The sequence below is a fragment of the Nicotiana sylvestris genome, chromosome 2, assembly GCF_000393655.2.
Source record: "Nicotiana sylvestris chromosome 2, ASM39365v2, whole genome shotgun sequence".
Taxonomy (NCBI): domain Eukaryota; kingdom Viridiplantae; phylum Streptophyta; class Magnoliopsida; order Solanales; family Solanaceae; genus Nicotiana; species Nicotiana sylvestris.
Genome location: NC_091058.1, coordinates 80,157,544 through 80,181,241, shown reverse-complemented (window position 1 = coordinate 80,181,241; position 23,698 = coordinate 80,157,544). Strand labels below are relative to the sequence as shown.

Genomic DNA, 23,698 nt, shown 5'->3' with positions numbered 1-23,698 from the left:
ACTTTCGGCAACTTTTAATTATTTGGACTATTTTGGGATCAAATTTGAATGATTTGCGGCATTTGCCACAAGGATTTAGTTTTCTAGCACGGTAGGTTTAAGAGTAAGTAACTACTACCTCACTGATTAATTTTAGTTGTTCATTTTTAACTTTGCATTTATTAAGAAATTTATCTTTTAGTATTAATTAACAATGAAATTGATCATATTAACATTAATTTGTTCATTAAAAATATAACAAATTATTCTTGGGCTTTTTACTCCAAGGACAACTTTAAAAGAAGAAGTTAAATAAAAAAAAGGCAAAAAATCACGTAAAGTGGACCGGAATGAGTATGTATTTTGTAATTTTACTCGTAATAATGATATCATTTTAAAATGTATTGAAAAATAATTTGGAAAATAAATAATTAATAATAAGGATAAAACAAGAAAAAAAATTGTCTTTTCTCTTGATTTGCTAAAATTGATAAAAGTGAAAATGTATTCTAATATAGTGAACTTCATATTTGGCTCGAGAAAGTTATTTGAACGGAAAAATAAACTTCGATTTCCAAAGCAAATAAAAATTCTTTTTTAACCTAAAATAGCTGCAATTCAAAAAGTAATACTCCTAAGCCGTTTTGTATTTAACTAAACCAAAAAGCAAAGTTAACAAATTCAAACGCTGATTTATTTCTCATGAAATTCCCAAAGTTGACAAATCAATTCAATAAGGTAACCGAACAGTGTTTAAAGTATGAAACTAAACAATGAGAAGCCTTCAGAAAGCAAAACTAGACTCGCACAAATGCTTAGTTGAAAACTCGCGCCTTTCTTCTTTTCCCAAATCTATACCACACTTCTAAAATCCGCTTATTTTGAGAAATACTTTTTAAAAAATATTTTTGGTTATAAGCAATTTATTTAATTTGAAAAACACTTTTAAGCAGTAATTAGAGTTTGACTAAACTTTTGAAAACTACTTCTAAGTGTATTTTTGTCAAAAGTACTTCTCAAAAAAGTGATTTTGAAAAACAACTACTTTTTTCTGATTCTCCAAAACTACCTCTACTTCTCCTCAAAAATATTTATTTCCTTCTAAAAGGTTGGCCAAATACCTCAATTTTTAGCCAAAAACACTTTTGACAAAAAATAAATATTTTTGGCCAAAAAAAAACTTGTGCAAGCAGGCTACTAAATAATAAGCTTGCTCTTTCAACTTTTGGGGACACTTGCACGAAACTCAAGCCAAATCTAGAGCATGTGGATTTAGTAGGTAACAAAAAAGAAACAACATAATTTAATATGTCAAGATGAGCATCACACATGAAAGTAGCAGTACGACTAAGGACTTTCCTCTTATTATTAATATTTAAATAAAATATTTTTTGCTTTAGAGAAAATAAGTTAGCAACAGGGCCTAATAATTCAACCCATAAATAAAATGTTAAAAAGTGGCAACCCATATTAACCACAGTAGTAACCTTAGGCCCCTTCTTTTGAAAAGTGTTGTTCCACCTCCTCCTTACACTCTCACTCTCTGTGTAAGCGAGGGGCCTCTGCTTCTGCAACAGCATATGGCCATTACCAGTCTGAAACTTCCCCCTTTTTATCATTATCATACGCTGCTTTTAACCTTCACTAAATCCACTACATTTCCCTACTGATACTCTTTACTTTCTTCTTTCATGGCGGCTTTTTTACTTCTCTTTCTTGTTTTTCTCTCCACATTATGCTCCGCTCAACGAAACCCACAAACCATTTCAGAAATTCAAGCCCTCACTTCTTTCAAACTCAGTATTCACGACCCACTCGGTGCGCTCACTGACTGGGATTCTTCTTCCCCTTCTGCTCCCTGCGATTGGCGCGGCGTTTTTTGCGTGAATGCTCGAGTCAGTGAACTCCGCCTCCCTCATTTGCAACTCAGTGGGCCGCTCACTCCCCAAATCGCTAACCTGCGCATGCTGCGTAAGTTAAGCCTCCGTTCCAACTCCTTTAACGGAACTATCCCTGCTTCTTTATCCAAATGTACCCTTTTGCATTCTGTTTTCTTACAGAGCAATGCGTTTTCCGGTAAACTCCCGCCGGAAATGTTCAATCTTACCGATTTACAAATCCTTAATGTTGCCGGAAATCAACTCTCCGGCGAACTCCCCGGTGAGCTTCCTCGGAGCTTACGGTACTTTGATCTCTCGTCGAATTTGTTATCAGGTGACATTCCGAGGAATTTGTCTGACGTGACACAGTTACTTTTCATCAATCTCTCGTACAATCGGTTTTCCGGAGAAATTCCGGTGAGTCTCGGCCGGCTTCAGCAGCTTCAGTATCTTTGGCTTGCGTACAACAACTTGCAAGGTACATTGCCTTCAGCAATTGCGAACTGTTCATCGTTGGTTCACTTGAGTGCTGAGGGAAATGCTATTACAGGTGTTATTCCGGCGGCTATTGCTGCTTTACCGAAGCTTCAGGTCATAAATTTATCACACAATAATCTTTCTGGTTCCTTGCCAGCTTCATTGTTCTGTAATGTTTCAATTTATGCTCCTTCCCTTAGGATTGTTCAGTTGGGCTTTAATGAGTTTACTAATTTCGTTAAGCATGAGGAGTCTAATTGTTTTAGTTCCTTGCAAATTTTGGATCTTCAACATAATCAAATAAAAGGTGAATTTCCTTTGATTTTGATGAACAATTCGGGGTTAACGTCCCTGGATTTGTCGCGGAATTTGTTCTCTGGTGAAGTCCCTAGTGCTATTGGGAATTTGGGGAGATTGGAGGAACTGAGAATGGGGAATAATTTATTCAGGGGTGCACTTCCGTTTGAGATTACGAAATGCAGTAACTTGAAGGTTCTTGATCTTGAAGGCAATCAAATGACGGGGGAAATTCCTATGTTTTTAGGTGAACTTAGAAGCTTGAAGATTTTATCACTGGGAGGGAATCAATTTTCGGGTTCCATTCCTTCTAGTTTTGGAAATTTGACTATTCTTGAAAATCTGAACTTAGGAAGAAATGGTCTCAATGGAAGCTTGCCTGAGGTGCTAATGGATTTAAGCAATTTAAGCATATTGAATCTCAGTGGAAACAACTTTTCTGGAAGTATGCCAGTTGGTATCGGGAATCTTCAGCAACTATCGGTTCTGAATCTGAGTAAAAATGGCTTTTCAGGCGACATTCCTACTAGCATTGGGACTTTGTATAAGTTAGCAGTTGTTGATTTGAGTGGACAGAATTTGTCAGGGGAAATACCATTTGATCTTGCTGGTTTGCCTAATCTACAAGTTATAGCTTTGCAAGAAAACAAGTTGTCTGGTAATATTCCTGAAGGTTTCAGTAGCTTATTGGGTATGCAATATTTGAATCTTTCTTCAAATTCCTTTTCTGGCCATATACCATCTACATTTGGGTTCTTGACCTCATTAGCTGTGCTTTCTTTGTCTAACAACCACATAAATGGTTCTATTCCTCCTGAATTGGGTAACTGCTCTGCTCTGGAGAAGTTAAATCTGCACTCAAATTCATTGAGTGGCCAGATACCTGCTGATATCGGACGTCTCTCCCACTTGAGTGTGCTGGATTTGGGTAGAAACAACTTGACAGGCGAAGTCCCAATAGATATTTCCAATTGTTCATCCCTGACATCGCTCGTGCTAGACTCTAACGATCTTTCTGGGAACATACCAGAGTCACTGTCCAGGTTATCAAACTTAACTACCCTTGACCTCTCTGCTAACAACTTCACTGGAGAAATCCCAGCTAATCTTACCACGCTCTCGAGTTTGATGAGTTTCAATGTGTCACACAATCACTTGGTAGGCCAAATTCCAGTGATGTTGGGCTCCCATTTTAACGATTCATCGAACTATGCTGGCAACCAAGGTTTGTGTGGGGAGCCATTGGATAGAAGATGTGAGACATCTGGTAATGGTGGGAATAGGTTGATTATGTTTATTGCAGTGGCTGCCAGTGGAGCTCTTCTCCTTTTATCATGCTGCTGCTTCTACACTTACAACCTCTTGAGGTGGCGCAGGAAGCTCAAAGAGAAGGCAGCTGGAGAAAAGAAGCATAGTCCTGCAAGGGCTAGTTCAAGGACGAGTGCTGGTCGTGGCAGTGGCGAGAATGGTGGACCCAAACTTGTTATGTTCAATAACAAAATCACACTTGCTGAAACAATTGAAGCAACTAGAGAATTTGACGAGGAACATGTCCTGAGCAGAACGCGTTATGGAGTGGTCTACAAGGCCTGTTACAATGATGGAATGGTGCTCTCAATTTGTCGACTCCCAGATGCATCACTTGATGAGAACATGTTCAGAAAAGAGGCGGAGTCACTTGGCAGGGTGAAGCACAGGAACCTAACAGTTCTTCGTGGGTATTATGCTGGCCCCCCGGACCTCAGACTACTTGTCTATGATTACATGCCTAACGGGAATCTTGCAACATTGCTCCAAGAAGCGTCCCACCAAGATGGTCATGTCCTCAACTGGCCAATGCGCCACCTCATTGCACTTGGCATTGCTCGGGGCCTGGCTTTCCTTCACTCATCCTCAATGGTTCACGGAGATGTGAAGCCGCAGAATGTCCTATTCGATGCAGACTTTGAAGCCCATCTTTCAGACTTTGGCCTAGGCAAGCTTGTAGTAGCCACACCAGCTGAGCCCTCCACATCAACTTCAGTTGGTACGCTAGGTTACATATCCCCAGAAGCAGCATTAACCGGAGAAACCACTAGAGAATCAGATACTTATAGCTTTGGCATTGTATTGCTGGAATTACTAACAGGAAAAAGGCCATTAATGTTCACACAAGATGAGGACATAGTGAAATGGGTAAAGAGGCAATTGCAGAGAGGGCAGATTTCAGAACTACTAGAGCCAGGATTGCTTGAGCTGGACCCTGAATCATCAGAATGGGAAGAGTTCTTGCTAGGAATTAAAGTAGGCTTGCTTTGCACTGCACCCGACCCCCTTGATCGACCTAGCATGGCCGACATTGTGTTCATGCTTGAAGGTTGCCGTGTAGGCCCTGATATCGCGTCTTCAGCCGATCCCACTTGCCAACCTTCACCCGCCTGAATTCCCTCAACCCGCATGTTGTAACCCGTGAACCCGAGGTTTATTCTAATTCTTTTCCTTTTTTTATTAGCCTTATTAGTTTTGAGAGTAAATTTGCAATGCCATGTAATAGCTAGCACTAGCAGTTCAAATTTCATGTCATTTTAAAAAAAAACATATTTTAATGAGAAAAAGGAAAACAAGTATTTCTCTTCATTGCCATTTGTATTTAAAACACACCCACCGTGCCGGCCGGGATTTCTCTCCTTTGGCGTGGGGACCAAAATGTAGTACTTGTAATAAGTCAAAGTTAAAAAAGAAAAAAAGGGAAAATAGAAACATGTTGGAACTGTGTTTGTGTCAATGATTTGGACAGTTGTGCAAATAAAGAATAGGATAATGGGGTAGAGGACAAGCTCTCCCGCCAAAAGACGAACAAATACCAGTCTGGTTCTCTCACGTGGCTATCAAGTAAGTCACTTAAAAGGTATCTCTTGGGGTACTGAAAATGTAGCCGTTAAATGCCTTAAGCTGCGTGTATTCACATTTCTTTATTCAGTTGCATTGATGGAATTTGAATACTACTAGTATACATATTACTACTTGGATAATAGTTACTTGCTTGTTCTTTGTATACTTGTTTTCTGTGGAGTAACAAGTAATGAAAATGAAAGGGAGGAAAGTGACAAATGAGATGCCATAAGGTAAAGGAATCTGAGATTTTGTGGGTTGTAAATGTAATGGACCCTTTTGAAGAAAATGATTGAGCTGGTGACCCACTAAATAATCCATTTCAAACATTTTGTGGGGTGTTTTTTGGACCATTTGTTTTTATGTCTTTTCCATTCTTCTTTTTATCTTTTCTGTTTTCACAATACAAAAGCAGCTTAATGAGTATGATTTATCATGTTCATTTGATAACAAGTGAACAATTTCTTCCTTATTAGCTTTTATGATTCCAGGATATGGAAGTTTGGTAAATATTGAGATCATGCTAGACGTGGACAAGGCCAGCAACATGAAATGATTCCCCATAATAAAATATAGTAGCATGCTTGTGGTCACACGAGGTCAAGATCTGAGTTAAATCATATTTTTATAAGATAATCAGCTGCAGTGACCGTTAAAGGCTTCATCTATTTGTTATTATATTTCTTAGACACCGGAGAGCCACAGCATTATCTTTTTCAATGCTTGGAGTGCTATGCACTGCAATAATTTTGTAGCCAGTTAATAATTCATGTTTCGAGTAGATAGACGAAAACCATGGGATACAAGACAAAATATGATTTGGTGATTTTTTCTTACATGCCTAATTTTTGAAGGCCAGAGTTATCCGATACCTATTCAATAATACTAGCGTAAGGTAATAGATGCATGATGGAATAATTGAGGTGCACGAGTTGGTGACTACCGTTGCAAAAAAGTAAAATTGAACTAATAGTGCTGCTTTGGATGAAATGCTAATCACAGCAGCTTATAAAAATAGCTTAACCAAAATGTTGATGAGCAACTTCTCAAAAAGTTGAACAAAATTAGTCAAAATGTCGGTAATGCCTGTGGAAAAATATTGAAACGTCAAAAGTAGATGAGGGAGGACACATTCCGGGGGTTGTTTCACTTTTTGTTTGCTTATAATCATGCAGTTTGTTAGCGTACACTGTATACTGTGCATTTGAAATTATCGGTGGTAACGATAAATTGTCTTAGCTATTCATTTCAAATGTAAAATGTAAAGTTCAAACACATAGTAGAGAAAAAATAACAGCCCATAAAATTAATTGAGGTGCCTACAAACTAGTTTGAATATCCAAAAATGCTAAATCAAAATAACTGGTTAGGAAGTGCCCATAAACCATATATCTGCACCCGTGATTTCCTATGGCAAGGACTACCACATCCACATGGGTAATGATACAGCTTTTGGACATTGTTAGGAACCAAGTCCAAGTGCAAATCTAACCATTACCAGTGTTGAGGTGGTTTTTGCTAACTAAACTGTAATGTAATCGAGAAATGAACACATTTTTCCAGTTTTGATTTTTTTTTTTTTTTTTACCTACTAAATACAGACATTTAAGTCTTTCATGCCACTCAGCTTCTCTAAATTGTATCCCAGTGTAAACAATGATGACGAACAAAGATAATAAACACATGAAAATGAAAAGAAAAAAAAAAAGTCATCCGGTTTCTTTTAATTTATATTTGGGCAATATTTTTCAACTTTTTTCTTTAATTTTTCTAAATGTACAAAATTTATTCATTTGAGTTGAACTGAAGATCCTACGATTAGATTCGTGATCCCATAAAATATGTGAATATTGATCTCACTAGCGCATGGGGTGATAAAATGGTTACAAGAAAACAGTTAACCACTAATATTATCCATTAAAAATGGGTTGGATAATGAACTTTTTAAAAACATGTCAAATATGGAGAAGAATCATATTATCCATTTAGAAAATGGATAACCAATGGGTCTAACTTTTACATTTGTAAAGCCTCAAATTGGGGGTCCTTCAAGTTAGGAGATTAACAATTCTCCCAAAAGTGATCATATGCAAGAAGTCATGGATAATATGGTTACTCATATTATCCGTCAATTAACCCATTTTTTATCCGTATTAAATATGGTTCGTGTCGGATAATTTATCCGTTTTTCCATTATCTGTTTTCGACTAGAACCATACTCGACCCGACCCGCCCATTTGTCACTCCTACTAGCGCATAATATTAAGGCACAAGAGGAAATTCTGTCGACCTACACTTCAAATTATACTAATTTTTGGATATATAGCCTGAAAGGAAAGAAATTTATAAATACGTAATGCATTTCTTCTAATATCAGGCTTGGGTTAAAGCTTGTGAAGTGTGAAATGCTCTCGCACAAGGAATTGACATAAATCAGTCCTCTTTAATAGCCGGTTTGGTCAAGCTTCTTTTTGGCTAAAAGTATTTTTGGCCAAAACTTGAGGTGTTTGGCCAAGTCTTTGGAAGAAAAAAAAGTATTTTTGAGGAGAAGCAGAAGCAGTTTTGGAGAAACAGAAAAAATTAGCTTCTCTCCAAAAGCACTTTTTTGAGAAGCACTTTTGAGAAAAATACACTTAGAAGCAGTTTTTTAAAGTTTGGCCAAACATTAATTGCTGCTCAGAAACAGAGGCGAATGCAGGATTTAAATTTTTTGGGTTCAATTTTAAAGTTTTTAGTATTGAACCCATTATATTTTCAAAGTTATGGGTTGAAATCTACTATTTTTTCAATTTTAATGAATTTTTACTTACAAATTTTTACTCTGCGTCGAAAGTTATGGGTTCAGTTGAACCCGTTGGTAATATACTACATCCGCCTCTGCTCAGAAATGCTTTTCAAACTAATTAGTCAAACACAAACTGCTTCTCACCAAAAGTACTTTTAAAAAAAAATACTTCTCAAAATAAGCTGATTTTTTCAGCTTGGCCAAACGGGTTATAAAGCTCCAACTCATTAAAATCACTGTTTATTAACGAAAACACATTAGTAACCCTTTGGTGTAATGATTGCATAACACCTCAACTTATAACAGTACGACAATCAAATATTTATTACTTACCTAAATTATGAAGTTTTACTTAATAAAGGTAGACTAAGCATTTGCATCTATACCCGTTTTTGGATCATGTTTTAACTTGTATCTGCTTTGTAAAAGAAATTGTAAGCGTACCTACTTTTTCGCGTAGCTTCAGAATACGGGGCTGAAATAGCAAAAGCAATCACTCAAAACTTCAACATTTTAGTAGACGGGCCTGAAGTAGCAAAGACAATAAGCTGAAATTTTTTTGTTCTAGATAAACTTTTTCAAAAAATTCAACAGAAGATGCTAAAGTTATTTAGTTCATTTGTAAAAACTCCAGCACTAAATAAGCTGAAGTTTTTTTTGTCCTGGATAAACTTTTTCAAAAACTTCAGCAGAAGATGCTGAAGTTATTTAGTTCATTTATAAAAATTTCAGCACTCTATAAGCTAAAAAAATTTTGTCCTTGATTCATTAGTTTTGTCATAAAGCTTTTTCAAAAACTTCAGCAGAAGATGCTAAAGTTATTTAGTTCATTTGTAAAAACATCAACACTATATAAGCTGAAGTTTTTGAAAAAGTTTTCTAACATACTAGATAAATAATCACCTTATTCTTTCATAGTGTATTACTACTATAAAATAATCCGATTGCCAACAGTATCTAAATCATAAATTTTGGAAACAATAAACGTGAAAAGAACATAATAACGTGGAAATATTCACAAATTATTGTCTACTAACTTACATAATTATTTATAATTTATTTTTAAACAATCTGATAAACATACTTATGGCAATCATCACATGAACTGAAGTTTCATAGCACCACCAAAAGGGGGCTGAAGTTGTTTAAAAGTGAGTACAAGTTAAAAAAAATAAAAAAATAGGTATAGGTTAAATGGGGGCGACCAAATAGGACATCCCGTACAATTTTGATTTGATCGCCCCGTGCAATTTTTACACTAAAATCGGATGTTTGATTCATTGTATTAAACAAATTTTGTAATAAATTATAGCTGGGGTCTAAAATTACATTGCAAAATTTGCACTTATATCCCACCCTTCACAGTTCACAACTATGAGGAGCAATATCATCATTTAGATTTGAGAGGTGGTCGATCACAGGGGTGCCCCTACTCTAAAGCAGGTAAAGCAACTGTTGTGGGGCCCTATTTTTAGTTACACCTAATATATTATATACTTTATATTTTTCAATTTAGATGAGTTTGTTTGACTCGCTATGAAGTTTAAGAAAGAGAAAAAAAAGACTTTCAAAACTTGTGATTTTAAAAGCTTAAGGGGTAAAAGGATTTGCAACGAGTATGATGTTTGCCAAGAAAATTGCATTTGAAATGAAAATCAAACCCCAACTTTGTAAGATACGTGTGATATAAAGAAAAAAATAATTTGACGAGAATATTGATATTGAAATCTCAAAATCTCTCGAAGAGTCCATTAGAGTTAAATTACTTTTTATACATAGTAGACAAGATAATTTTTTTCACTTCAAAATAAATTTGAACAATTCGAAGCATATGAAAATATTTTTTGTTTTCTATTTAGCGTAAAAAACTAAGATCACTAGATGATGGAAATTTAGAAAAATACTGCCTTAATCTTGAGTGTTCCTTAAAGCATAATAACCAATCTGATATTGATGATGGTTTAAATTTATTTTATAAATTAAAAGTGTTAAGAAAAATAGTACAACTAGAAGATAACAGTTTAATTGATATACTCAATCAAATAAAAAGATTTGATTCTTTTCAAAATGCTTATATTGCTTATAGAATAATGTTAATAACTCATGTTACCGTTACTTCAGCAAAAAGAAGTTTTTCAAAAGTAAAATTGATAAAAACTTAACTAAGTTCAATAATGTCTGAAGAGAGGTTAAATGAATTAATTATATTGTCAATTGAGAAAGAATTATTAGAAAAAAAATAATTATAAAAAATTATTAATAACTTTGCATCTAAAAAAAATTTTAAAAAATGGATTTCAAATTAAAAAAAAATAAATTAAAGTCCCTCATAAAATTTAGCTTTAGCCCACAAAATTCGTCGGGCCACCCTCTCTTTGGCATCAGATATCAACAATTGGTGGATCAACAATCTCAAATCTCAATATCAACAACACCACCTCTCTTTGGCATCAGATAACACTGAGAATACGTGTATATCAACAGGGACCCTTATCAATACCAAGCACCTGATTAGTCAATCAAAAGTAAACATGATTCTAATTTGAGTACTAACAACACCACCAATAACATATCCAGTAATACCCCACACCGTGGGGTCTGGAGAGGGTAGTGTGTATGCAAATCTTACCCCTACCTTGTGAGAATATAAAGGATATTTCCAATAAACCCTCGGTTTAGAAAAGTATAAGCACCACATTAATGAAAATATAAACAAAGGACAGTACCAAGAAGCCATATAAAAGCAGAATAAAAACAATCAAATAGTAAGGTGATCAACAATGAAAGAAATAACAGTTAGTCATAAAAACATACTAATTCGAGTACTAAACAAGCCATAAATTATCTCTATTAATTAACATAATAGAAAATTTGTTCTCCCAAAAAGATGTCGCACAACAATGCCTTGTTCAAACAGGCATCTTTCACAACAATTACCATGCACTAAAGCCTTATAACTAATATCTGCCGAGCCCGTTTTTCCCAGTGAAATAAGGAACACAATCAAGTTCGTCATTGAAATACAAGTAACAAATTCATCCCAAATATCCTCAGCCTTATGTGATGCAGCTCACAAGTAATACACCTTTCTGAAAGTATACTCCTCTTTTTTCTTGGCTAATTTCTGAAATTAAAGAAATGAAATACGCCTCTAGTGCATATCAAGTCAATTTGATGCTTTGTGTCGCGACTACAAAAATGCATCTTCACACTTAGAGCTCCACCAGTTATCCAAAACTTAACTCATGCAATGCAGCAAATTTCTCTGCTCAAATTTGAAAATTACGCTACTAATTCACAGAATTCATTAGAAAATATGATCCTTATTGTACTGCAAAGAAATAGTATCTATGTGCTTAGCAGGTAGAGAAGAGATGAAAAGAAAAAACATTTTATTAGCAAGAAAAATAACACAAGCAGTCCCAACTCCGGTTGTAATATTTCTAATCAATAATCTTCCCCATCACAGACCCACTTCACTACATCAAAACTCTATGTGCAATAAGTAAAGTTTCTTTCACTTCACAGCTCATTCTGCCATTTTTAATAGATAAAAGTTAAAGTCATACACAAGAAAAGCCAATATATGAATATAGTAAAAGCCCAGAGTTTTGCATGACTGCTCAAGCAGTTATAGCAATGATCAAGGTGGATTTCATATACTGAGGTTATAAATGCATTCCAACAAAAATATACAACTGTATCAGCATTCAACCAACAAGATGCTCCTCATTATTGCAAGATATAGCAACTGAAAAATTAAGAGAACGTTCTCTAGATTGCATGCAGGGAAAAAGCAGCTTCCAAATCTACAAAGTGTGACGGAAAAGGAAAAGAAGCATCTAAACGAGCATCAGTTACCAAACTGCCAGCACAATGATGCAAAATGATTCCATCATGAACCTGGAAATCATTAATTTCTATTCTGCTCTAGATTGACCAGCACGGGAAGAAAGGATGATGCCGACAATCAGTCCATATAAAGCCAATGCCTCAGCAAAGATGAGAATCAGGATCATACCAACAAACAGTTTTGGTTGTTGTGCATTTGCTCTGGAAAATAAAATAATGTTAGGGTACAGAACCTAGAGATAATAAATACAAATTTGTATATAAGAAAACTTAAGAACATAATGCAACTTTAGATAAAGCAACAAGAGGGACTAGAAGGACATATAAACATTTCTCACCTAAGAACATATATAAAGCACATAAACAGGAGGGACTAGAAGGATTAAGAACATATATAAAGCAGCTAGAAGGAAAGTCCAACGGATATTATTTCAGAATGAAACTAAACAGTATAGAGATGGATATTTCTCACCTTCATAAGCATTTCCTGGTGATAATAAAGTTTGCTATGTCAAAACTGATATATTTGTACACTTCTTTCATGATGACAGTCATATTAAACTTTGGTTCACATCAAGGATGAACACTGCAGCTTTCTGTTTCCATATTAAAATAACTATACTAATTTTAGAATCTAATGGGAACAAAAACCTCTGCAACTCATTAATGGAAAGACATTAGCATATGTGGAAAAAAAGAGTGAACTAGAAGTATCTTCCTAAGGAAAGGGCAATAGAACATAGGTTTTGTTATTCTGCTAAAAATGTGTATAAAGCAATAAAAGGGTCCTCCACTTAGTATCATTTAATGACTTACTTTTTGGCACGCCACAGTGTGATAGATTACAGTCAATTTTATCTCAAATAGTTGGTTCATCTTATGCTACTGTTAGGATTTCTCACTTCAAAATTTGAAATATAAAAAAAGTAACATGGTTTATCCTTCTAATCTCTCAACCACAAACATTAATGCTGCAGTTTGATAAATGCAGTTTATTCAATAAACAAAAACCACTTTAAAAAAATATATAAAAACAATAATTCAGAGAGCACAAAATTCTTTGCTTGAAATGGAAGTTCCAAGTCTTAAGTTGCTTGGACACGAGTGTGGGTGCCTGACACAAGTGCGGATCCTTCAAGATGTAAATTCTAAGATTCGGGAATACGGATCCTAGTATAGATATGCAGGGATCCAGCTAAAAATAATTCAAAAAAATAAAAATATAAAGTATATCTAAATTACTACGAAATTTTTTGTGGAATACTTACGTATAGCTTGTAAAGTTAAAGGATTGATTTCCTAGATACGGTATGCTATTTTCTTCAAATTTACCCTAGTTTTGGTTCTGATTTCGTGAATCAAATTGTATCTCGTCTCGAACTTTTTCGTCCGTCGCGGTCAAATTACCCAAAATCGGTTGACCAGATACAGTAAGGATCCCATACCCACACTCACACTAGTGTCATGTCGACACAGGTGCGGCACCTAAACTGCCGTGTCGGAGGAACTAAGGTTCCAACTAAATTCTTTGGTGCAATAATTTTTAAAGTACAACGATTATTATTGAATTTTTTTAGAAGGTACTATTATTACTAATTTACTATTGATTACACTCAACATTTTCAAAAGCGACAAGCTCAAAATCAACATGACTTTAGGAGCTTTTAGTGAAGTGAGAAGGAAAGGGGAGCGTTTACTTCTTTGAAGTAAAGCACATAATTTAGAAAAATTACAAATATTACCTAAAACATGTTCTGCTGGCGCTTTATATGGAACCTAAATTAGCAATCTTGAGTGATGATGGACAACCCTAATGCGTGGAGCCGATGAGGTCCTTATTTGAGAGAAAATAGTGTACTGCCTTTGACATATGGATAGTAAGAAAAGAGATTGATGTTTCCCCCGTCGCACTATCTAGTTTTAGTCGACACAAATTGCCTTAGTTTTTTGGATGATAAAGCATTTATACAATCTTTGCAATAAGTTTTTTGTTTCTTTTTTTTTTTTAAGAAAAGAAAAGACATGCAGCTCTCGTGGAACAAATACTCTCTTTCACCAAACAATGAGGACAAATCAGCTAACATTCAAAGTTCAAAGCTTTAGAAGAAACCAAGCACTTAAGAAGCAATAACATTAACAACAAATAGAATCTAATGCAACAGGATAAACACCTCATCCCAGTAACAAGGTCAATTCACTAGAGAGTCAAATAAGATGCCATTCATGTAAGTTTTGCAATTCTTACAAGACATTGGATGGGACAAATCCAGTTATTAAGAAAATACCTAAAGCGATTCATTTCAGTTAGGACGCAAAAACTACTTTACTATAATTTTCACAAAATACATTAGGAAAACATTGATTTTCAAGCCATTCAGGTGCAAAAGAAGTAATTTTTTCTAATTAAGTTGTCTACAAAAGAACGAGGAGACTGAGAAATTACCTAACACCAGCATCACCAACAATTCCAATAGCCATTCCAGCGGAAAGACCAGCGAGACCACAAGCCAGACCAGAAGAAAGATGCGCATATCCATCAAAAAGGTAATACGATTTGGTCTTAGGGTTAATTCCCGTACTGATAATGACCGCAATAATCAAACCATAAATACCTAACACTCCAGCCATAACAACCGGCACAATTGACTTCATCACAAGCTCTGGCCTCATTACTCCCATTGACGCTACTCCCACCCCACTCTTCGCCGTTCCATAAGCAGCTCCCATACCTACAATGAAATTGATGATTTTTTATTAGTTCCTATTTTATTGAATCGAATAATGGATGCAAATTTTGGATGTTATGGAGCTTACAGGAGAAAACGAGAGCTGCAGCTGCTCCGAGGAAACCGAAGAAGGGCGCCGTTTCATCGCCGCTGAAAGTTGATGACATTTTTTCAGTTTATCAGAGATTTCGCCGGTGACCGATCGGAACTTTGAGGACAATTTTTCTGATCGGTGAGAGATATTTACTTGTGTGTCCTTGTATTTGTGTTTGGCTTCGCTTTCGTTTCTTGTCTGGGTCTGTTGCACTGTCGCTCTCAAATCACACTTATTTATTTTTAAGTTACCGTTTAAAATATTTTTAGTCTTTAGCCATTATTTTAATAAATTTTAACTGTCCGGACGAAAATACTCTTCTGCTCATGTCCTTAACTTCAGGACTTCAGGACTACTTGTCCTTAACTTTTGAACTTGGAATTCTAAGTTGAGGACTTCAGGACTACATGTCCTTAACTTTTGAACCTGTAACTCTAAGTTAAGGACTTCAGGACTACATGTCTTTAACTTTTGAACTTGTAACTCTAAGTTCAGGATTTCAAGACTACATGTCCTTAACTTTTGAACTTGGAACTCAAACTTCAAGACCAAGCGTACTTAACTTTTGAACTTGTAACTGTAAGTTAAGGACTGCTTGTCTTTAAATTTTGAACGTGTAACTGTAAGTTAAGGACTGTCTGTCCTTAACTTTTGAACTTGAAAATCAAAGTTAAGGATCTATTGTCCTTAACTTTTGAACTTGTAACTTTAAGTTAAGGACTTCCTGTCCTTAACTTTAGAACTTGTAACTATAAGTTAAGAACTGTCTGTCCTTAACTTTTGAACTTGTGTCCTTAACTATTGAACTTAACTTTAGGACTTCAAGACTACATTTCCTTGCTACCAAGTACTTGTATTTCATCTGAAGTGACTGAAGGAGTTTTCTGTTCAACATTTTGCGAGACTATTTCTATCTCTGAATCAATATCATAAGGAACTTTTTCGTCACTATCATTATTTGACTCAGAATCCGCAATCTTTGTATTAGCAGCTGTTTTCAAAACCAAAAGCATCGTTGTCAATCATAACAGTAGTGAACAAGCGCAAATTAAAACGAAGTCTTTATGTTTTGAATGCATCAGTGTATTTCCGTTTGGGGAGGAAAGGGTAACACGATCTTTTTATATTATTTTTAATAGACTAGTGACTATTATTGCTAAGCATTAAAAATACTGGATAAAAAGTAAATACCAGCTTAAACAGTGGCTACCCCACGCCATTTCTACCACGTTGGACACGTTGTGCACGAAACTTCTCTGCAGCTGCCATAGTATGGGCTCTATGTTCATGGCCCTGATATTTGGGGGTTACTATTCTTAATTGGGCTCCAAATCAAAGCTTCATTCCTCAAATTTAAATGTGTCTAATGAACAGGTTAAGATAAATTTGAAAGGATTAAAATAAGAGAATTTGAATAAATAAGTGGGTCTACGACCTAATCCATCCAAAGCTTGATTATGTCAAAATAAGCTGGATTAGACTTTGGGTTAAACAATAGGCTAATATTCGACCAACTTAAATTATTTTTTATTTGTTTGTTTGTTTTGTTATAATTTGTTTAGTTGACAAACTAAAGACAATTTATCTTTAATTTGCATATAGAGAGAGAAATGTACATAGTATAGTAAAATATACACTTTTATTTCTATATTTTGAAAAAGTTTTTCATGGTTTGATTTGGACTACGTAGGTAACCCATATGAAGAAAGTAGCAAAACGAGGAGGGGTCATATAGGTGTTGGACTATTCTAAAAGAGGAGTGACAGCCCCCTTTCTCGTAAAAATTGTACGGGGTAGCCACTTTTTAAAGTGGTATTTACTTTTTATCCAGCATTTTTAATGCTTAGCAATAGTAGCTACTAGTCTATTAAAATTAATATGAAAAGATAATGTTACCCTTTCTAAGTTTTTATGATCGATGGGATTTTCCTTACTTTTAGGCTTGCTATCGTCTTTCATTTTCATGACTGTGATTCGCGTAAGACAAATTTGGCCTCCAAATGAGATTCCTCCGAAGAAAATGTTGCTACTGTCTTACTTTCTCAAGAAGAAAACGTTGCTACTGTTATGTTTGATCGTTAGGACTTTTCTTGTTAGGATAAAGATTGAGGAAAAATAGGTATGTAGCTTAAAAAGGTGAGTGTGAAGAAGAGAGAGTGGGAGCTACAAGTTGTCTGAAAAAATGGAGGAGGGTCGTCGAAGTAGGGAGGTTATCGGAATCTCAAAAATTAAGGACACTTGGTCCTAAACTTAGACTAACAAGCTCAAAAGTTAAGGACAATAGGTCCTGAACTGTACTAATGAAATAGTCATCAGTCTCTCTCTAAAAATTTCTCTCTCACTTCTCTCTAAAGCAATGGTCTGATAACGGCTAACTCCCAGCGGGTTGGCCCACACGCCACTGGCATGAACCCATCGGACGACGCCCTACTGGCGCATCTGGGTGGCCAAAACACTACAAACCAACCTACAAAACAAACCACTGATATAGCTAACAAGAAGATCTCCTATGCAGAGACAATCCCAGCCTCTAAACAATTTCAACCCTCAAATCAATAAGCAAGGGCATCTGTAATAGCAAATCACTCGACTCACAATGGGATGCCGGATGTCTTATTTAAGGCATCATACTACTATAGAATCATGGATGAAGAATGTAAACATACAATTGTTGGTAGATTCCTTAAACCTAGGCCCCAAATTGACCGAATTAGGTCAAAATTCAAATAGATAATCTCCATCAAAGGTAATGTGAAAATTGGGGTTTATGACAACTTTAATGTATTTCTGGATTTTACAAATGAAGATGACTTTAATGTGGTCTGGTTCAAACGAGTAGTTGAAATAGAGGGACAACAAATGTGACTTCAGAGGTGGTCGCCGGACTTTAAACCAGAGGAGGACCTCTCAGTGGCACCGGTATGAGTCTCCCCTTTCATATGCACACATGGTAGTATGTTAAGCAAGTTGTCAGTGTCGTCGGAACTCCATTAGAAATGGACCTAGCTATAGGTGGTGAAATTAGACCTAGCATGGCGAAGGTTCGAATTTAGATTGATTTACTTAAACAACAACTAGATGTTGTTTATGTCGGGCAGGTATTCGAGAATGCTCCTCAAAAAGGATTCATACAAAAACTTAAATATGAAGGGGTTCCTAAATACTGTAAATATTGTAGAAAACTTGGTCACAAAAGATGAATTGCAGAGTTTTAGAGAGGAAAAGAGAGCTGGAAAAGAGAGAACAAGAGGAAGAATTGAACAAAGAAGAGAGGGAAGAAACTGAAATTAAGGCAAAGAGTACAATGAATAACGAGGGTGAAACAGGGGAAGCTGGCAGCTCCAATGAACCGCAGCAGTCCCAGATGAAACTGGGGCAAAACAAAACACAGAACAAACATGTTCCTAACAAGTCTGATACTAACACCAAGGCTGATCAGACCACTGCCCAGGTACAAATTGGAACTGCCAAGGATCAAGACATAAATGAAGACTTTCCAAAGCAGCAAAGCATTAAGAGTAGAACTACGAAGAGGAACAAGGTTAGAAGACAAAAGAAAATTCCAAAAAAGAGGTCTAAAGTTGTATTCAAATGTGTCAAAATTTTCAGCAGCTCAAAGAACAAAACTGTTTTATTGCCTAATGAAGAGAGCCTCCAAATTAGCAGCAGCAAAACAAAAACTACTGAGGGGCTTAACAGTGAAGAAATTAGAAATGAAAGGAGTACCAATGACAACATGAAGGAAGGTCCTTTGGATAATGAGGAAAGTGGATTGAAAACAAGTAATGTGGTGGTTAAGACAACCAAGGGGTTGGAATGGCAAGAATATGTCAATGAGTCAGTCAGCATCCCTTCAGAAATCAAAAATTTGCCTGGAATATGTCTTGAACTAGATCTGAACCCTGTGCAACAACAAAGCAACAATGACTCTATCTCAATGAGGAAAGAAACATAATAACAATTTGAGATCACACCGCCAAACACTGTGACTGTTCGGATAGCAGAAGATCAACTTCAAAATGGCCAGGACCATGACAATGGAGAAGAATTTTCTCCAATGATCAGACGCAGGAAGCAGAACAAAAAGAAGGAAAAGAAGAAAAAACAAAACGACAATACACCTCCTCAAGGAGGTAGATCAAACTAATTTCCCTCATTGTTCCATGATTAGTGTCATTTTTTGGAACATTAGAGGAGTTAACACAAAAAAGGCAATGCCTAGACTGAAAAAGCTTGTCAACATAAACAAAGTGGATTTCATAGCACTCAAGGAACCTTAAATTTCTTAGGCTTAAGCATTGTATATCCAACACTAATGGGCAAATTTGGCCCATGTGGTCTGAGAACTTTCAGTCAAGTGTGATAATTGTGGATGATCAATAAATTACTATCAAAATTCAGAATGGGGTGGATGACAAGAGTATGTTCCTAACTGCAGTTTATGCAAAATATAACGCTAATGAAAGACAAGACCTTTGGTGTAGCTTGGAAAACACACACATGATGATTGATGGCCCGTGGTGCATTGGAGGTGACTTCAATGTTATTCTAGATCCAGCAGAGAAACAGGGTGGTCGACCTCACAGAATGTATAAAAGCTTAGATTTCAGCTCATGTATGGACAACTGTGAAGTTAAGGATTTGGGTTATGTTGGGCCTAAATTCACTTGGTGCAATAATTGGGAAGCTAGAAGAAGAATTTGGAAGAGGCTTGATAGAGTCTTTGTTAATGACTTGTGGTGCCAGACTATGCAAAATAATGTTGTCAAGCATCTTCCAAGAACTGGTTCTGATCATAGACCTTTACTTCTCAAATGCTATAACAAAAACAACAATAGTATTAAGTACTTCAAATTCTTGGATTTCTGGACGGAGCAACCTTCCTTCATGAACCTGGTAGAAGATGTGTGGAACTCTAATATTAGTAGGAATGCCTTGTGGATACTTCAACAGAAGCTTAAAAAGCTTAGCAAAAGGCTTACACAATGGTAGAATGAGGAGATTGGAAATGTATATGAGCATGTTCATCGTTGGGAAGCCAAAATGAATGCCCTTGAACAACTTGATCTACAAAATAATACTGACCTATCTAGAGAAGAGCTTAATCGAGGGCAAGCCGAATACATCAAATGGATGACCATGCAAGACTCTATTCTTAAACAAAAAGAAACATCAAGTGGTTCGAAGAAGGTGATTCAAATACCAAGTATTTCCACAACCTAATCAGAGAAAGAAGAAGAAGGCTACAACTTCACAAGATCAAAGATCATAGAGACAGATGGGTGGAAGGTGATGATAACATTGCAAAAGCTGCAATTAGAGACTTCAACATAAGATTCAACATCAAGCATCAATTCAATGATAATGATATACTGGAATGCATCCCCAGGATTATTACAGAAGAAGACAACATTGCCCTGACTACCATACCTAACACAAAGGAAATCAGGGATGTTGTTTTTGAGAGCTAATAGTGCAGCTGGTCCAGATGGCTTTAACCACATCTTTTTTCAGAAATGTTGGGATATAATCAAAGAGGATATCACTAACTTCGTGCAAGAAATTTTCAATGGAAAGAGACTAACCAAGTTCTTCTCACACACTTGCCTGGTTCTACTTCCCAAAGTAGAATCTCCCAATAACTTCTCAGAACTTAGACCCATCAGTCTAAGCAATTTCACCGCCAAGATCATATCCAAAATTCTTTCGAGAAGGCTAAATCCTATGCTTCATAGAATCATTTCAGAGAACCAAAGTGGGTTTGTCAAAGGAAGATCCATTACGGAAAATATTTTGCTAGCACAGGAGATCACACTGAACATCAAGAATAAAAACTGTGGGGGAAATGTTATTATCAAATTGGACATGGAGAAAGCATACGATAGAATGTCCTGGAGCTTTATCATGTCAGTTTTGAGGAAATTTGGATTCTCGGAGGAATGGATTGACATCATTTGGGGTCTGGTTAATGAAGTCTGGTACTCTATTATTATTAATGGCAATAGAAAAGGCTTTTTTACCTCATCTCATGGCTTGAAACAGGGAGATCCATTGTCTCCTTCTTTGTTCATTATTAGTGCTGAAGTGCTATCCAGGTCCTTGAATAATCTCATCAGCTGTGAAAACTTTACTCCTTTCAACATGAATAACAGAGGTCCAAAGATCAATCACCTTACATATTCTGCGGGGGTAACAACAAATCCATCAAGCTTATCAAGAAACAAATCAGGAGATATGAAAAGGCTTCAGGGCAAAAAGTCAATAATGACAAGAGTTATTTCATCACTTCTCCTAATACCTCTGCCTCTAGGATCAATAGAATTAGGCAAGCATCAGGGTTCATGGATAAAAAGTTTCCTTTCAATTATCTGGGATGTCCAATCTATCATGGAAGGAAAAACATAGTCTTATTTGATGAAATGTTAGCGAAGTTTGTTAAAAGGATCAATGGTTAGCAAGGTAAAATTCTATCTCCAGGGGGGAAAATCACACTTATCAAGCATGTATTACAGTCCCTCCCCACTTACACTTTGTCTGCCATGAGTCCTCCCAAAGGCACTATTACTCTCATGGAAAAATATTTTGCAAACTTCTTTTAGGGGTCGACAGATGGGTCAAACAAATATCATTGGAGTTCTTGGCATAATATGTGTCTTCCCAAAGATGAAGGTGGCATTGGAATTAGGAAAATACAAGATACTATTGATACTTTTAGTATTAAGAGATGGTGGAGGTTTAGAACACAGAACTCTCTATGGGCCACCTTTCTCAGGGCCAAATACTGCACAAGATCTCACCCGTAAGTAAATCCATGGTTTCGGCTGACTCCCATGGTTGGAAAAATATGTTAAAGACCAGGCAAAAGGTGGAATTTCGCATCAAATGGAGCATTCAAAATGGCTCCTCAAGCTTCTGGTGGGATAATTGGACGGGTGATGGTCCACTTGCTCATCAGGTCCAAGGCATCAGGAAATCGGCCAAAACTCAGGTGAAGGACTTCTTAACAAATGGGCAATGGGACATCAACAGGTTAAACCAGGTTCTTCCTTCCCACATCACTGATTTTATTTGTAGAATTGATATTGGTAATGATGCAGAAGATGATTTCCCTATTTGGACCTTGTCGGATGATGGAAAGTTCTCAAATAATTCAGCGTGGCATTTAATTAGACATAAAAAACCAAAAAAATAATTTTTAAAAAAATGTTTGGCATCAGGCAATCCCTTTTAAAATGTCCTTTCTAACTTGGAGAATTATGAAAAGAAAATTACCTTTTAATGACATGATTAGTAAGTTTGGTACTAATATTGCTTCGAGATGTTCTTGTTGTAGTGTCCCACAGGTGAAATCCATGCAACATGTTTTCGTGGAAAGTGAAGCTGCAAAGCGCATTTGGAAGAATATTGGCAACCCCTTGTGTATTATTCACCCAAATGCACCTATTGCGGCAATCTTCAATAATTGGTGGGATGCAAAAATAAAGAATAAAATCCATGGCCTGGTTCTACAAGCTGCACCAACTCTTATTTGCTGGAAAATCTGGAAACAAAGAAGTTCATGTAGATATGGCACACAAAGGAAATTTCATCATAATGTCATGAAACATCAGGTGATAGGAATCTCAAATCCATGGTAACCAAGCTCATGCCAAATGGAGATGCCCCACACCACTGTCTTTGCTACAAAATTGAAAGATTGAAACCTGTCCAAACATGGAGGCAAGTTTAGTGGCATCCTCCGCCCCATGGCAAAGTCAAAATTAACACAGATGGAAGTTACATCAAGGAAAGTGGGAAAGCTGGTATAGGAGGAATCATCAGAGACGATGAGGGAAATTTCATCATGGCATTCGCAATGTCGATTGACTGTGACAATCATAACATGGCTAAAGCTCGAGCTGCTGAGTTCGGAGGAAAATGGTGTAACCAGTTAGGTTTCACTAATTTTATTCTCGATCTTGACTCAAATATCATAGTAATCATGGTCAATCAAGATGGAATTAAGAACATGAAGCTAAAGATAGTGACGGAGAGAATTACAAGTCTGGTCCAGCATGCAAATGCAATAGTCCAACACCGTTATAGAGAAGGCAATCAGGTTGCTGATGTTTTAGCCAAAATAGCCTCCATCTCTAGAACAAATTTGATTTGCCAATCCTTCGAACATCTCCCAAAAGAAGCTAAAGGCGCCTTCATTATGGATAAGTGGCAAATGCCTAGTATGAGAACAAAATATGAGAAAAACAATTTTTTTGTTAGTTGAATATGATGTATATATAGGTATGGCAGTATATTGGTAGAATAATCTGTTGTCCTTTTTGGGTGATAGGAATCACCATGTAGTATTTGGTTCTGAGGTAAGGTATAGTCCCCCCCACTGATCTTTTTTTGCAATACAACAGCCAGACATCTGTCTGGGGAACTTTACATACAAAAAATTAGGTCCTTAACTTACAATTACAAGTTCAAAAGTTAAGGACAATAGGTTCTGAAGTCCTGAACTTAGACTAACAAGCTCAAAAGTTAAGGACAATAGGTCCAGAACTTAGGCTAAGAAGCCCAAAAGTTAAGGACCACTTAGACTAACAAGCTCAAAAGTTAAGGATACTTGGTCCTGAACTTACAGTTACAAGTTCAAAAGTTAAGGACATGTAATCCTGAAGTCCTGAAGTTAAGTTCAAAAGTTAAGGACATGTAGTCTTGAAGTCCTGAACTTAGAGTTCCAAGTTCAAAAGTT

The 23,698-nt window shown here is 36.2% G+C and overlaps 4 protein-coding genes across 4 annotated transcripts; 3 read left to right on the top strand and 1 right to left on the bottom strand.

Moving 5' to 3' along the window:
• The first annotated feature begins 1,473 nt into the window (after positions 1-1,473).
• On the top strand, positions 1,474-5,453 carry LOC104250105 (probable LRR receptor-like serine/threonine-protein kinase At4g36180). Its single transcript, XM_009806658.2, has one exon. It carries the CDS (start codon positions 1,671-1,673, stop codon positions 5,052-5,054), a length of 3,384 nt encoding a protein of 1,127 aa, XP_009804960.1. The 5' UTR covers positions 1,474-1,670; the 3' UTR covers positions 5,055-5,453.
• Positions 5,454-11,876: 6,423 nt separating this feature from the next.
• LOC104250106 (V-type proton ATPase 16 kDa proteolipid subunit) lies at positions 11,877-15,175 on the bottom strand. Its single transcript, XM_009806659.2, has 3 exons — positions 14,956-15,175; positions 14,585-14,870; positions 11,877-12,342 (listed from the first exon to the last, which is right to left on the bottom strand). Exons 1-3 carry the CDS (start codon positions 15,032-15,034, stop codon positions 12,210-12,212), a joined length of 498 nt encoding a protein of 165 aa, XP_009804961.1. The 5' UTR covers positions 15,035-15,175; the 3' UTR covers positions 11,877-12,209.
• Positions 15,176-19,383: 4,208 nt separating this feature from the next.
• On the top strand, positions 19,384-19,953 carry LOC138885128 (uncharacterized). Its single transcript, XM_070166030.1, has one exon. The coding sequence runs from the start codon at positions 19,384-19,386 to the stop codon at positions 19,951-19,953; it is 570 nt and encodes a 189-aa protein (XP_070022131.1).
• Positions 19,954-21,772: 1,819 nt separating this feature from the next.
• Positions 21,773-23,224, top strand: LOC104250108 (uncharacterized). Its single transcript, XM_009806662.1, has 3 exons — positions 21,773-22,098; positions 22,295-22,571; positions 22,691-23,224. The coding sequence occupies exons 1-3, from the start codon at positions 21,773-21,775 to the stop codon at positions 23,222-23,224; spliced, it is 1,137 nt and encodes a 378-aa protein (XP_009804964.1).
• The last annotated feature ends 474 nt before the right edge of the window (positions 23,225-23,698 follow it).

Excerpts from the sequence above, each read along its gene's own strand:
- LOC104250106 (XM_009806659.2), bottom strand. The coding sequence starts at position 15,034 with ATGTCATCAACTTTCAGCGGCGATGAAACGGCGCCCTTCTTCGGTTTC. Across the intron at positions 14,871-14,955 it reads TGCAGCTCTCGTTTTCTCCT|GTATGGGAGCTGCTTATGGA; the intron begins GTAAGCTCCATA and ends ATTTCATTGTAG. Across the intron at positions 12,343-14,584 it reads GTTGGTGATGCTGGTGTTAG|AGCAAATGCACAACAACCAA; the intron begins GTAATTTCTCAG and ends TTTATTTTCCAG.
- LOC138885128 (XM_070166030.1), top strand. The coding sequence starts at position 19,384 with ATGTTCCTAACTGCAGTTTATGCAAAATATAACGCTAATGAAAGACAA.
- LOC104250105 (XM_009806658.2), top strand. The coding sequence starts at position 1,671 with ATGGCGGCTTTTTTACTTCTCTTTCTTGTTTTTCTCTCCACATTATGC.
- LOC104250108 (XM_009806662.1), top strand. The coding sequence starts at position 21,773 with ATGGTTTCGGCTGACTCCCATGGTTGGAAAAATATGTTAAAGACCAGG. Across the intron at positions 22,099-22,294 it reads ACCTTGTCGGATGATGGAAA|TGTCCCACAGGTGAAATCCA; the intron begins GTTCTCAAATAA and ends TTCTTGTTGTAG. Across the intron at positions 22,572-22,690 it reads ATAATGTCATGAAACATCAG|TGGCATCCTCCGCCCCATGG; the intron begins GTGATAGGAATC and ends AGGCAAGTTTAG.